The 16431-nt window shown below is 37.5% G+C and overlaps 1 protein-coding gene and 1 long non-coding RNA gene across 3 annotated transcripts in view; one reads left to right on the top strand and one right to left on the bottom strand.

Moving 5' to 3' along the window:
• LOC311613452 overlaps positions 1-16431 on the top strand; it is a 165576-nt gene that overhangs the window by 112507 nt on the left and 36638 nt on the right. The gene's annotated exons all lie outside the window — the stretch shown is intronic.
• The window catches only part of SGPP1 (sphingosine-1-phosphate phosphatase 1), a 32763-nt gene continuing 19815 nt past the window's right edge, over positions 3484-16431 (bottom strand). The window contains exons 2-3 of the mRNA XM_084897461.1: positions 15304-15393; positions 3484-5866 (exon numbers count right to left, since the gene is read on the bottom strand). Of these exons, the coding sequence (XP_084753587.1) occupies positions 5315-5866; positions 15304-15393 (642 nt within the window). The 3' untranslated portion in view covers positions 3484-5314. The remainder of the gene's footprint in view (positions 5867-15303; positions 15394-16431) is intronic.

The raw sequence follows: 16431 nt of genomic DNA, 5'->3' as shown, positions 1-16431 counted from the left end.
ACCTGGAGACCTCAAGAGAGCCTTTAAATGTTAAGTAAAAAAACTGTTCCTTAAAACCTTAATATATCTTGTCTACATTTTAATTATTAATAACATTTTAAATATAAAAATCACAGGTTATAAATTGTACAAAGTAATATTCTCCTGAACACATTTATATAGCTTATTATTAAAAACAAGTTATATCCCTGTATATACACAGAATATTTTCTTTTCAGATTTTGTTTTAATTCTAAAGAAATTATTTTAAAACTAATTTGGATAAAAATCACATTCTATACAACAGGGAGTTGTAATTACATGCAAAAACATTTCAAGAATCTAAATTATTATCCTTTAAATATTTGCATAAAAAGTGACAAAATTCTTACCAGATAACTTTTAAAACAAGAAGAGGAAGACTATTGCATAACTTTATTTTTTTAGATCATCAATATCTTTGAGCCTCTAATGAGTGGTGTAGAATTTTCCCCAGAAAGCTGCACATGCTGAACTAGGTCAGTGGTCGGCAAACTCATTAGTCAACACAGCCAAATATCAACAGTACAACGGTTGAAATTTCTTTTGAGAGCCAAAAACCAACTGCTGTGCATGGGCCACGAAGTTTCAATCGCACTGTGCGTGCGCACCCGCACGTGGTATTTTGTGGAAGGGCCACACTCAGGGGGCCAAAGAGCTGCATGTGGCTTGTGAGCTGCAGTTTGCCGACCACTAGTCTGGGTACCGTGAGTATTCATTCTACATATATTAGTTGAATGCCTACTCTCTCCCAGGGGTCCAGAATAGAGGCACAAGCTATTTTTCCTCCTGGAGCTTACACTATAGAAATGAAGACAAAAATTTTAAAAATACATAAGACAATGACAGGTGATAATATATGCTATAATGGATATTTTCCCATATATTTTATTGATTTTTTTACAGAGAGGGAGAGGAACAGAGAGCCAGAAACAATGAGAAACATCAATCGGCTGCCTCCTGCACACCCCCACGGGGGATGCGCCTGCAACCGAGGTACATGCCCCCGACCGTAATCGAACCTGGGACCCCTCAGTCCGCAGGCTGACGCTCTATCCACTGAGCCAAACCGGTTTGGGCGGATTTGGGTTTTGAGAACTTCTAATTTTGGACAGGGGGTAAACCTCAGAACTAAAGAGGAATCTATAATTATATAAGCATAATATGCTAATTAGACTGGACAGCCAAATGATCTTCCTGATGTCATTCCGGACAAAGACCCCCAGCGGGAGCCAAGGCAGAGGTGGTTAGGGGCAATCAGGCAGGCAGGTGATTGGTTAGGGGAAATCAGGCAGGCAGGGGAGTCAAACCACCCACCTTTTGGTACACAGAGGAAGGTGTATGGGATGAGGCTCCAACCCACCCAACCAATGGAGCCACACAGGCCACGGCTCTTTCATTACTGTTTCTCAAAATATCTCCTCAGCAGACAGGAGCTCTCTTCAGAAAAATGAATTCAGCCGAAACCGGTTTGGCTCAGTGGTAGAGCATCCGTCTGCAGACTGAAAGGTTCCAGGTTCGATTCCGGTCAAGGGCATGTACATTGGTTGTGGGCACATCCCTGGTGGGGGGTGTGCAAGAGGCAGCTGGTCGATGTTTCTCTCTCATTGACATTTCTGGCTCTCTATATCTCTCCCTTCCTCTCTGTAAAAAATCAATGAAATATATATATTTAAAAAAAAAAACAGAAAAAAAAACACAATGAATTCAACTATAAAGCTGAATTTTAAAAATTGGACCTATTGATGTCCTGAATAAATAGTTTTGTTTTTAAAGCTAAACATTCTTTGCTAAAAAGAATGAAATTGCTTTGGCAAAAATAAAATAAAAAATAAAATAAAAAATCTTTGCTGTATAAATTGTGATTATATTGAAAATAAAAACATTTTAGTATTTATATATTTATCTTTATCAAGTTTCTTAGAAAATTTGCCTTTAAATTATATTCAGATCATTGAATTCATTTTTACACTGTCTTTGAAAGACGTTATTAAAAATTACTTGTAAAGAAAACTAGTAAGTAATTTTATAAGTCTGTGATAGCATTGCTTTATATTAGATCTTATAATGAGTTTCTGAAGACCTAGTTTTTGCAATTCACACATAATGGCATTTTTAAATGACAAAATGAAATATCCATGAGTTGTGGTGGGTGGATAAAAAAAAGGGGGCTATCCATATGTTTATTCTGCTTGAAAAAGTAGTTGTACCTAGTATGATTAATTCCTAAATTAATGAATTAACAGTCAACTAACTACCGTGTTTCCCCGAAAATAAGACATCCTCCGAAAATAAGACCTACTTACAGGTTTCCTTCTGAGTGAAATATAAGGCATCCCTCGAAAATAAGGCCCCCCTAGGCTAAACATGAGAGATTTGGTCCACTGATTCTGAAAGAATTGGAATCACAAGAAATTCACCAGAATTGGATTGTTATGATGATGTTCCAGAAGATGATGACATGATTGTCATTGAATAAATGAGTAAATTCTTGATACTGTAGGATTCACAGTTTGTCTGGTTTGTGTTGACAACTACCGTACTACCGTACCATATACAGGTAATAAATTTCCTTTATTTTCATTTAACAATAAATGTGTACCGTATTCTTCTTCATGGAAAAATAAGACATCCCCTGAAAATAAGACCTAGCGCATCTTTGGGAGCAAAAATTAATATAAGACACTGTCTTATTTTCGGGGAAATAAGGTATAATACTGTTAGCCACAGATTTTACTGAAACATGATTTATACATAAGTTTTTCAAAGAAACATTATGAAATTTTTTATTAAAAGTTCAATGCCATCACTGTGGCAGTCTCCTTTCCTGGCCATGGAAGAGCATTTTCTTGTTTATTGGCAAAGCTGTCACCATTTAATTGGTATCAGATTCTTGCACAAGTAACATTCTTCACTTCTAAAACCCTGGAGGGTGCTGGGTTTTTGTAAAGATGTTTCTCAATGTTTCTGCTAAGTTGAACTAATTGTTTCAATGGTGATGGAAACAAGGGATCGAAAAACCCATGACGGGTGAAGTCTCCTGGAGCTTCCTGCAGTGCACAGGATTTCCAAGTCAGCAGCTCCAGGGTTGAGTGGGAAATGTGATGAAAAAACAATGTTCTGGAAGCCACAAAGGAAGCATTTTCGGCAAAGACCTGAATGTTTTAAGTAGCGAATAAGTGTATACTTGTTATAATTAAATAAAGTGCTTGGTTCATCTGCAAAAAAATAAAAATAAAAAAAATAAAAGTTCAATGTCAAAATGATCATAAATGGAGCCCAAAGTCAACTTCAACTTTAAAGAATTACTTCAAAGTCTTCTATTACTGAAAATAGTATGCTGATTTTGAATAAAATGCTTCAGCGGGAAAGCCTACTAGAATTGAAAACTCTAAACATGTTTTATAAATTTCTACCAGATAATACCAAGACAACTGCATAGAAAGCAAATAAAACAAAACACCCTGCAACCTGAATTTGGCTTTTATTTTTAAATATATTTAGCATGGAACTAGCAAGAACAGAAAATAATAAAACACAAAGAAATGGAATATTTTCAAATACCTTTAAAGCTAGATATAAAAATTAATAAGATAGCATGGGCCCAAATTATAGGAAATAGTCCCTAAAATTTGATTCATTAAACACATTTTGAAAGAAAAGTTCTTTGCATATTTTCCAACATACCAATATGTTCCCAAGTGCATTGGTTTCCTATTAATAGATAAAGGTCCCAAATTTGGTTGCTTTATTTAAAATGATCAGATTCAGTATTGGGAAAAATTACCATGTCTCTAAATTCTCAATCAGAATTATAAAAATATGAGCTTTAATAGTTAAGCAGCCCAAAATAGAAACATCTTAAAGGATACTTCTGGATAATCAGACAGATATTGCACTAAAGTAATTCCATACCTGATGTTCATTTATGGAAAGTTAATTCTCTTTTTTATGAAAAACTTACAACAAATAAACATAATGTTAACCTAATTATAATTACACTTCAAAAATATAAAGGCACAGACAGAATAAAGAATAGTTTAATACTATCCAAAAAAGGATCTAAATACTGATACTTTTTGATTTTATAATTTACCTTAAGTAACCAATAAGTCAGTATTAAAAGGTAACTGCTACACCCAATCCTCTCCAAATAATTTAGAAAAATGATTTGTTTATATCTGAAGCTTGTGCATTGTCCCATCTATAAATTTCAATTACCTTTCCATTAACTGGAAACATCTACCTGTAGTATAAACAATCAAGACAATGTACAAAAAAATATATCTTTCTATAACTTACAGTGCACAAAAAAATACTTACAAAAATGGAAATATTTGTCCATTTAGTTTCCCAATAAATTAGTGAGAAGATTTAGCCCCTTCCACATTTCTTTCTAAACAAAGGCTAAAGAATTGAAGGTGTTTTACTTCTAGCCCTGTTAGCTTGACATATTTTAAAAATATTTGCTTGATTACATGTAAGTTAAGATTAAGTTAGCATCTTATTTTTATATCACAGTATACATGGCATTTCTTATACGGCAAACAGAAAGGCACAATTAGCAAGCAATAAAATTCAGTACCTGAATTATTAAACTGATGTTCAGGACAATTGCAAATAAAGTACATTCAAGACAGTACAGAACTGGGGGGGGGGGGGGGGGGGGGGAATGAATCCAAAAATGAATTTTTCTGAAAATTTGGTCCAATAAAATGCCTCCCATGTTCAACATCATGGGTAACATGATGGCAGTATAAAATGAGGCATAAATCAATATGTGGAAACATATGAATTCTGGTCTAATAATTACATATTAATTAGGAAATGGCTCCCATAGTAAGTAAACATTAAATATATCTGTAATAAGAACATGCCTGGATTAAGTACAAATACACAGGCACAACTGTTTGCATATTATTATTGACTTTATAATACACTGCCCAGTTTAAAAATGTAGCTATATAACTTTATATATAATATATATTAGATGCATAATAGTATATTATGCATCTTAATATATATTATATCTTGAATCCATAACAACACAAAACTCTCCAAATATTACATGAACAGTCTAAATGAATACTAATCATTTTTTCAGTGTTGAAATAGCTCAGCTCACCTAAACAATATTTGGATGTGCAATGGTAAAATGCACAAACTCATGAATTTACTTAATTATTTAAGTTAAATTCCTGCAAAAGCCTAACTCTGATTTGGCTTTAAACTGGAATATATTTTTAGATACCAGTAACTGACATACTTCTTTCTTATCGTAAACAATATTTCTCCATCAAGAGATACCAATAAAGGAAAATATGTAAGGAGCCACAAATGAGATAGAGAAACCAACCATTCCATAGGTAATGTACCGATAAGGGAGTTCAACTTCCATGTGCTGTCTTGCTTTTCGAACATCATCACATGGTATATTGAAGATTTTACAAGCTAAGGGAATGGTGAGCTTTTTCATTATTATTCTGGCTAGTAGTACAAATACCATCCCTACAAGGATACGCAACATGGCTTTTCCAAAGAGAGTCACAGTAATGGGGGGCCTAACTAAAGGTAACGTATCCAGAGGAGGGTCTAACATTAGACCCATGTTATAGGTAACATGAGAGCCACATGCAATTCCAGCACCACTTCCTAGAATCTCAGCTGTGTCTCCTCGGGATGTACTCCAGGTGTCAAGAGTGAAAGAAAAGATCCCCAAGGCTAAATGAAGCCCAATGATGATTAATGGAGCATATTTGTGAGTTTGGTTGAAGTTGTCGATCAGGTCCACAAATGGATAGAAGATAACTAAGATTAAAATGGTATATAGGAATCCAGCAATAATATCCTGGGAAAAAAGAAAAGTAGAGTTGTTTAGTATAATACTAAATTTGGCATTAAAAAGATAGATATTTTCATATTTCAAATGTTAATAAATACATATTTTTAAAAATGTCACTTTGACAAAGTAAACTTTACTATCTGCATATAATGGATACTAAAAACCGTTTTAATGATAATAAAAAAGACATTAACAGAATTATGTTTTCATAGTTCTACCCATCCATAAATTAATTTACAATGTAAGTTCAAAGTATATATAGCATGGCAGGCATGGCTTAGTGGTTGAGTGTTGACCTATGAATCAGGAGGTCATGGTTTGATTCCCAATCAAGCACATGACTGGGTTGTGGGCTTGATCCCCAGTGTAGGATATGCAGGAGGCATAATTCTCTCTCATCACTGATGTTTCTTTCTATCTCTGTCCAGCTCCCTCTCCCTCTTTGAAATCAATAATAATATATATTTTAAAAGCATATGTATGTAAGTATTTATAAATTTAAGTAAACACATATATATACACAGAAATTCATACACAAATCCTGAACAATTTATATGATTAAATTATGTAGTTTTGATTTCTAGAAGAATATACCTATTTTTCAAAGATACCATTTTCATTTTCATGCGTTTAAATATAAAATCCAATGTGATTCAAATAGTGAGAAAAGGAAAGAGAGATGTGGTATGAAGTCAAAGAGATAAGTGGAGGCCAAATCATGTAGTGCACTTGGTAAGAAGTTTAATTTTTATTTCAAAAGTGATAGGGAGCCACTGAAAGATTCCAAAGTAGGAGTGCAACAATTGAACTGCTGTGCAGAGAATGAATCATAGAGGAACAGTATGGAATGGACAGGAGACCACTGGAGACCCTGGTGGGAGGCTACTGCAGTGGTTCACTCTAGACATGGTTCAAAGCTACATGAGGAGAAGTACACTGATGGGCTTAGTAAACTATTTTAGCATTAGAGCCGACAACTCCAACTTAGTGATAGATTGAATGTGGGAAAGAAGCAAAAGAGAAAGGGCTGAAGGATGACTCCTAGTTTTAGGTATGAACAATCTGAATAGGTGAAAGAGGAAATGAAGCTACTATTAAAAGAACTTGTGTTTCTGAATCATTCTTGACATGAACAAAACTATTTTGAAACCTCTTCCTTAAATTTCTAGGATCTACTCTCTATCACTAAAAATTTTATCAAGAGTTGCTTATTTTGCCTGACTGGTTTGATTCAGTGATAGAGCGTCAGCCTGTGGACTGAAAGGTCCCGGGTTCGATTCCGGTCAAGGGCATGTTCCTTGGTTGTGGGCACATCCCCGGTAGGGGGTGTGCAAGAGGCAACTGATCAATGATTCTCTCTCATTGATGTTTCTAACTCTCAATCCCTCTCTCTTCCTCTCTGTAAAAAAAATCAATAAAATATATATATATTTTTAAAAAGAACAGCTACAGAAGATACAGATAATTATCATACTAAACAGACTAAGAATTGAATATTCAATTATCATGTTTTTAGGAAATAGATTCTATTTTGTTCACCACCACCTACCAAGTAGCTTAGCATACTGTAGAAACTCAAATATTTGTTGAGTGGATAAATGAATGAATGAATACTTTGTAGGAATTTATTTTATCTATTTTAACAAAATATATTAAATTACTTATAAATGAATATCTTTACTGCTTTTCAAAAATTACTACATTATATGCATTAGAAAAGTATTTCTATATAAAACAAGTTCTCACTGATATTTTCCTATTCTACAGTATGAGATGAGACTTAAATTTTTTATTTCTCTATAAGTGGCTCCTTTTATAGTTTCTCCAGGAAAGATAAAATCAATTAACAAAATGTTTTTAAAAGTATCAACTATGGCGGTAAATACCATTGGTGTATTTAAAGTTCTTAGAAGGACATAAAAAGCATTTTATATCTAGTTTCTACCTATCACTAAGCTTCAATGTCAGATCCTATAATGAATTTATAGACACTATTTCCTCTCATTTTGGGATTACCTTTACCATGTATATTTTAGACAAACTATTACACATCCTTTGCAATTCTGCCCAGGCATATATCTCCTCCATAAACTTCCTCCTCCTACCCCATAACAGGAATAACTTTCTTCTCTCTGCCTCCTAAGCTTTTTCTACATTCCTCTTACAGCAGTTACCACACTGTTCTCCATTTCTTTCTTTTTAAAAAATATTTTATTGATTTCAGAGAGGAAGGGAGAGGTAGAGATAGATAGAAACATCAATGATGAGAGAGAATCATTGATTGGCCGCCTTCTGAATTTCCCCCACTGGGAATCAAGCCCACAACGCAGGCAAGTGCCCTGACTGGAAATTGAACTGTGACCTCCTGGTTCCTAGGTTGACAATCAAACACTGAGCAATGCTGGCTGGGTGTTCTCCATTTCTTTGCTTGTTTACTTCTCCCAAAAAAACCAAAGGCTTACAACTCTTGCCTGCCCATTAAAATCACTCAGAGAACTTAAAAATATTGGTGCCTGTGCCAGTCCTCGGGGATTCTGATTTAACTGAATTGAAGTGGGAGTGAAGCATCAGAATTTTTTTTAAAGCTTCCTAGGGGTTCTACTATGTCATTTTCAGTTGAAAATTGCTGCATTATCTACTTATATTACACATTAGTATTCAGACTGTGATTTCTCAAAGGCAAAGACTTTCCCTTATTATACATATACCAGAGGCCCGGTGCATGACATTCGGAAGAGTCCAAGGGAGTCCGAGGAGGGGTGTCCTTCAGCCGGGCCTGCACCCTCTCCAATCTGGGACATCCCTCTCACAATCCAGGACCGCTGGCTCCTAACCACTTGCCTGCCAGCCTGATCGTCCCCTAACCACTCCCCTACAGGCCTGATGGACACCTAACTGCTCCCTGCCAGGCTGATCACCCTCAACTGCCCTCCCCTGCCAGCCTAATTGTCCCCAACTGCCCTCCCCTGCTGGCCTGATTGTCCCCAACTGCATCAGGGAGGGGGCAGCAAAAAACAGAAGACATCCCACCCTACTGAACTCAGACCCTATATACTGGCCCACCCGGCGCAGACTGGTGGGATGCTTGGCACATTCTCGGATCCCTGCTCAGGGGCAGGAGGGGTGACTGGTGGCAGCACACGTGAGAGAGGACGTCCGGGTGGCCACTCTGGTCCTGGCACTTCCTGGTCCTCTTTTCCTTCCTGGTCCTTCCTGCAGCCCTGGTCCCTCTGCCTGGATCAATCCTGGCCACAGATGGCCCCCTTGGCTCCTGGGGGTTCTGTCCTCTCCTCCCAGCCTGGAGGTCAAGGGGAGGTTATGGCTTCTCAGAGACTCCACAGCAGCCCTGTCACTCGTGTTCACACAGGGGAAGGATGCATGTGGCAGAAGCAGTATAAATGTGGGTGCAGGGGCAAGTCCTCTGGGGTCACTTGGACAGTTTGCTGATGACGTGGATCAGGGCGGGGTTCTTATCCTTAAGGCACTAGTTGTCAGGGCAGAGGTTGGACAGGCCCTTCAGCTCCTCTTCCAGCTCAGCGGCCTTGTGCTCCAGGGCCCTGAGCTCAAATCTCTCCAGCTCCAGGAGGGCCGGCCTCTCCGCAAAGCATTCCTGCCTCTGAATGGCGCACTCCAGCTCCACCCTGAGCTGCGACAGCCGCAGCATGGCCTCTGTCAGGGCCTCACAAAGTCTCTCGTTCTCTCGTTCAGCGTAGAGCTTCCTGAAGCCTCCCTCGGGCTCTTCCGATTTGGGCTGGGTTCTGGGTTGAGGGCCCGCTGCCTACGAGGGGAAGGGCTGGATTCTGGGCTGATGTCCACTCGCTTCACCTCCTCCCCCTCCAAAGGCCCTCTCCTCTCCTTGCCAGCTCTGTGGTGCTCCTTGGAAGCCTGTAGTCCCTGTCCCTGTCCCTGCTGGTCAGGAGCCTCTACTCTTTGAGCAGGGCCATCAGAGTTCTCAGCCACAGGGATGCAGGGCTGCCAGAAAGGAAGGGTTCAGGCTCTGTGCAGCCCGGCTCTTGATCAGGATGGGAGGTTGGCCGGTTGGCCGGCCCCACCCCGATTGGAGAGTTTGCTGGAGGCGGCTGGGAGCTGCCTGTGCCCATGGGAGCTGGGGGGAGGGACCAGAGGTTAGCACCTCAGCCTGCTCGCCAGTCAATGCCATTTCATGGTGACAGGTCATCTGGTCGTTTCGGTCATCACGGTCCCTGGCTTTTTATATATATGGATACCCAGTGTCTAGCACACAATAAGCAGGTAATAAATACTTGGTGAGCTAAGTTAAGACAGTTAAAGTAACTCCTTAGAGTCATCACATTTTGCCTGACAAGAACTCTATAAGAGAAATAGATGAAACATAATTTCTTAAAATTAGGCTAGACATTTTCAGGGAATAATAATTCTTTGTGTACTAAAAGCATTTATTGTAATATTTTATATTTAATTCTCACAACCATCCTAATATAACTTGCCTGGGACAATCACATATTGCTTTGTTCCCCCAAAATAAATGTTAAAAGTACTTCCCTTTCAAAAGTGTCCAAATTTGGTGAAAATTTATGGTTACTGCAAATAACCAGTTTTGAAAGAAAGAAAAATAGACTAAGGCCACATAGCTAGTTATTTAATCTCCTAGATTGAAAGTTTAAAAAAGAGAATAATGTATTAGGAATTAAATATTAAGAGTAAGAGAAACTAAAATTTCAACATTCTTTAAAATATAAAGTCTTCCATAAAAATGCATTAATATATACTAAAATAATTACTTAAGAATTCTGGTTAACTGAATTTTATTGCAATCACTCAAAAATTCTGCAAATAACCCTACCTCTGACCATACTTTAGAATATGCAGATCTCAAATCATATGACTATCAAACTCTATTCCTTACATTTCAGGCCCCCAATTGCCAAATAATTTCACTTTATGAGGTTATGTTCCTTTGCTATCTTACCCTTCCTTCCGTACTTGAAATTAAAGGCACAGGTCTCAGGGAACCACCACAGGATTTTCACTACTAGGGTGGAAGCTGTTGCTTATTTTTTGTTTAAATTCATAACTGATTCAAAATTTTAAGTTATATGCAACTGAGGTACATGTTCTGAGCTTTATAATTCTCATATAGAAATAGATGCTTTAAGTGTTGATTGTGTATCTCCATGAATATTAAACTTAGATTGCTACAAGACTACGCAAATCTTTCTTTCAAATATATTTTTATTGATTTCGGAGAGGAAGAGAAAGATAGAAACATCAATGTTGAGAGAGAACCATTGACTGGCTGCCTCCTGGTGACCTGCTATTGGGAATCAAGCCCACAACCCTGGCATGTGCCCTTGACTGGAATCAAACCTGGGACCCTTCAGGCCATAGGCCGGCATTCTATCCACTGAGCCAAATTGGCTAGGGCTTCTTCCTTTTCAGTTTGTTTTCTAATTGTTCATGATATTACTCTGGATAGTAAGGGCGTGCTGAAATTCCATGCAACAAAACCAGAAGTAATGCATGATAGAGTTCAGGACATAAACTCGATGAACTAAATATCAATAGGATATTTAATGTATAACATTAAAATGTATAAATAAGTGCTTTTAAGTACTACATTATAAAGTACGCAATAAAGAAAGTTAATGTTGCCGAAACCGGTTTGGCTCAGTGGTAGAGCGTCGGTCTGCGGACTGAGGAGTCCCGGGTTCGATTCCGGTTGGGGGCATGTACGTTGGTTGCGGGCACATCCCTGGTAGGGGGTGTGCAGGAGGCAGCTGGTTGATATTTCTCTCTCATTGATGTTTCTAGCTATCTATCTCTCTCCCTTCCTCTCTGTAAAAAATCAATAAAATATATTAAAAAAAGAAAAAGAAAGTTAATGTTAAATGTAACATAAAGAACTCAAAGTAGCAAATTTTCCAAAAAGAAACTTAGTGAATAATTTAGATATTAATTATAATTTCTATGCCCTGAAAGTTGTTATATGCTAATGTGGAAGTGTCTCTGACTTTGATGTCTCTCTCTCTCTCCTTCTCCACCCCACCTTCCTTTCCACTCTCAAAAAATCAATGGAAAAAATAACCTCGAGTGAGGATTAACAAAAAACAAAAACCAGAACCAATCAACAAAATAAAAAAAAATAGTTATTATCCAGGAACTACTATTAAAACGCATCACTATAAGAACGCTTAGTGTTTACTGTTTCAGATCTTTCTCTATAACAAAAGTAATTTGAAAAGTACTCAGTCTAGTAACTTGAAAATGGCTTGTGTTTTAAGAAATTAAATTTGAGAGCTAGGTTTGGTAACAAATAAAGAAAAGATGGGGATAACGAAAATCAATTTAGGGAAGTAGGTGGATATTAAAAATAAATGAAGCTGTTGTTCTTTGTATTGTAACAATAACAAAGCTTATAGGAAATACTGAATGAATGAAGTTTTCATTATAAATTATTTAGAACACATCTGAACTCTCCTCTTAATGTTAATGAAGATATCAGCTTAGATAGTATGGTATCTAAGCACCTATGAACAACCGGTTTGGCTCAGTGGATAGAGAGTCAGCCTGCGGACTGAAGGGTTGCGGGTTCGATTCCGGTCAAGGGCATGTACCTTGGTTGCGGGCACATCCCCAATAGGGGGCGTGCAGGAGGCAGCTGATCGATGATTCTCTCTCATCGATGTTTCTAGTTCTCTAACCCTCTCTCTTCCTCTCTGTGAAAAATCAATAAGATATATAAATAAAAAAAATAGTTCAGCCCTAGCTGGTTTAGCTCAATGGATAGAGCATCGGCCTGTGGACCGAAGGGTCCTGGGTTCAATCCCGGAGGTAACCAATCCATGTATTTCTCTCACATCAATATTTCTCTGTCTTTCCCTCTCTCTTCCACTCTCTCTAAAAAAATCAATGAAAAAATATTCTCAGGTGCAGATTTAAAAAAAAAAAATAGTTCAAAATGCAGGTAATTACCAAATTAAACCCTATTAAAATATCTGCTGTGGGCCCTATTAAAATATACAAAAAAACACAAAAAACAAAAACAAAAATTGTGGGGAAAATTAGGCCCAAATGTTAAAAGAAAAAGGGCTCATTCCTAATTATCAAATGAAATAATTGTGGTTATAACATAATCATAACTTACAATATTTACAAGTTTTGTGATTTTACTTTTAAAGGAAAAGCAAAAACTTGTAATATACATAAGATAATTCTTAAAAGTACTAAGATTATAGGAGTCATTTGAAAAATAATACAACAGTATTGTTTTTATTTCAGCTGTTCATGAATAGACATTATCTGGCATATAAAAAATGAACTAGCCCTGGCCAGTGTTGCTCAGTGGTTAAGCACTGTCCTATGAACGAGGAGGTCACAGTTTAATTCCCAGTCAGGGCACATGCCCAGGTAGTGGGCATGCAGGAGGCAGCTGATCAATGATTCTCATCATTGATGTTTCTAACTCTACCTCCCTCTCCCTTTCTTTCTGAAATCAATAAAAAATATATTTTTTAAAATAGCAGCATGTTTGAAATTATACATTCAATATAATCAGATTCATTGTATGATAATAATGAACCTAAGTATAGATAGTATTATCTAACTAGAGGCCCGGTGCACAAAAATTCATGCACTGTGGCGGGGGGGGGGGGGAGTTCCTCAGCCCCGTCTGCGCCCTCTCACAGTCTGGGACCCCTGAGGGGATGTACACCTGTTGGCTTAGGCCTGCTCCCTGGGAGATTGGGCCTAAACTGGCAGCTAGACATCCCTCTGGCAGCCCAGGAGCTGCCACGCGGGGAGCAGGCCTAAGCCAGCAGTCAGACATCCTTAGCACTGCCGAGGAGGTGGGAAAGGCTCCAGCCCATTGCCACTGCACTCTGCTGTCAACCTGGCTTGTGGCAGAGTGGAGCGCCCCCTGTGGAGCTCCTTGGTGGTAAGTGTGCATCATAGAGACCAGTTGTTTTGCCTTAGGGTCAATTTGCATATTACCCTTTTATTATATAGGATATATTTTCCTTCAGGAAATCTCAAGGATTCATTTTTTCACTCAAAGATGCATAACCATTTCAAAGTTTTTAAGGAATGATATTGCTAAATTTTGGTAGTAGAAGGAAGTAACTAACAAGGCACAGATATAGAGAAAACCTTCTTTTGACAAATATTATGGTTGATATAAGACTGTGATACTTAGTCTCATTATAAAATTGATATTAGATAGGATTTTATATAAATTCACAATTTGTATTACTATAATTATAAAAAGTCAAATAGGAAAATTCTAAAAGTAAATGTTGTTAAGGACAAGAAAAATTAAATATAATTCACTAGAAATTTTTTGATTCTGTGAATTAGTTAATATATCTCCACCTTTTCTTCTGATCTTTCATTATGGTATAATATATAACAGGTTCATAGAATGTCCTAAGAGACACCACACTACATGCAAGGATAGAGAGAGAAAACAGTTTATTTTTTCCTGTTGCTTCTTGTCTGATAGGGGGTTACAGATAAAGAAAAAAGCATTTGCAGTTTAGGGTAAGTGCAATGCCAGAATGATATTCAAAAGGCCCTGAGAGAAGGAAGGGTCTTAAGAAAGGAAAGTTGGGAAAGGTATGAGGCCTTAGGAGATAAGAGCATTTTGTGCATCTTGAACAACAGGTAGATTAGCTAGGCTAGTCTAAGAAAGATAAAGGGCATTTCATACGTAGGCTCTAGCAATCCTGTAAGTATGGAGGTAAGAAACACCCTTTGCATTTGAGGAAATGTAAAGTCATTCAGTATGGCCTCATATTTCTGTTTTGGGAGGCACACTTCAAGAGACTGAACACTGCGGGGAACCCTGTCAGACCTGAAAGAGAACTAATTAAAAAGCTGTTGCAGTAATTTGGTTGAGAGATGACTAAGGGAATGTCAATAGGGACAGGGAGGAAGTGAGCACATGTGACTAAAAGGAGTACATGGCCTCTGTGTTGCTGTCTTTGAAACTGAATTGCATTCTCACAATAAAATATCTGCTCTGAGCCCTGAAATACTGCTAGAAAAGAGAAGACACTAGAGTTTAATATGTAAATACAAGTTGCACCACAATAGTTTAAGAGCATTTAAGTTTTTAGTCACTAACAAGTAAAGCTCTCCTTGGTTTCTGTTGGTTTTGGCTCAGAGTCAGGAGAGGCATAGAAGAGAACGAGAAAAATAAATATATAAAACTGAGATGGGAAGAAGGGACAAATGTTATCCTGAGTATAACACCTGGTTATTGTGGGTGCTGGGAATTGTTTGCATGAAGTACATGATTACTACATTAAAACTTCACAAAATCATGCTGATATTTTTGCAAAAAAACAGATTTACAATAACAACATTTTCTCATTTAGGTTTCACATGTTTACAAATGATCAAAAATTATTAAATTGCCTGTCAATTTCAGAAAAAATAAAGCACTATAAATACAACATTTTTCTTACCAGAATGGAGTGCATTCCCATGTAAATTCTACTTAGGCAAACTAGGGAACACCAGCAGGCAATAAGAATCAGTCCATATATAAGAGGATACTAAAGGGGGGAAAAGTAAAATGAAATAAATTAGGCTAAATATAAACAAGCAAATAAAAAACAATCACTATATTATAAGTTCCATGAAAACAAGAACGATGTGTTTTTATTGCCCAATGTATTCCCAGCACTAACCCTTAACATGACACACAGCAGACACTCAAGAAGTATTTTTGCATGAAATGAACAAGTGATAAAATCTTATGTTTCCTTACTCTTCACTGTGGGAACTGACTCATTTTTGCTTTTACAGTAAAGATTCAATCACCAGCATGCTACAGAAGAAAAACAGGTAGGGGACATACTTGTAATATGACTACAAAGAAAAGCACCTCTGAAATACACCTGAATCTGGCCCATGTCAGGCTCTTCAGCTCTCTGGGGACGAAGACTAAGCATTATCTCCCTCTCACTCCCATTAGTGACTGCCATCTGCAATTTCTATTGACATTTCCCCATTTTGTATTCAATATTCAACACCTTGTAATATGTTTTCCACTTCTGCCCCACCACTAAAATTTCAAGTGGTAACTTTATTGAAAAAACGTTTGATGGGCTACTGGGAGCAGAAGGCTATAAAAAGGAACAAACAAAATGTAGACAAGTCTTGGTATCAGTGGCCCGCTTATGAGTTGGCTTTGACTCTCCTGGCATTAGAGCTAGGGAGAAAGAAAAGGGGGATGGGGTAAGTTTCTAATTGTCAAGAATTTGAAGCCAAGGTGGTTCAATGAGGAGTGGTGTTTAAAATAAGCGAGTTAAGGAGGGTTGTAAGAAAAATGGTAAAGATTTAGTACATAGTTCTTTATGGCCCACCACTTTCTTTATACAGCATCATACTATCCTGGTTCCCTTTTAACCATCTATTTTCTTTTTCTTTTGTTTGTTTCCCACACAAGAACACATCTTCTTCTTGTTCCTTAAACATTGGTATAAGTACTAGTAAGAATTCAGCCGGTTTGGCTCAGTGGTAGAGCATCTGTCTGCGGACTGAGAGGTCCCAGGTTCGATTCCGGTCAAGGACATGTACATTGGTATCCC

This window comes from Pipistrellus hanaki (genome assembly GCF_964339955.1).
Source record: "Pipistrellus hanaki genome assembly, chromosome: 1".
Classification (NCBI taxonomy): Eukaryota; Metazoa; Chordata; class Mammalia; order Chiroptera; family Vespertilionidae; genus Pipistrellus; species Pipistrellus hanaki.
The sequence above is the reverse complement of the archived record's forward strand: the minus strand, read 5'-3'. Positions and strand labels throughout refer to the sequence as shown.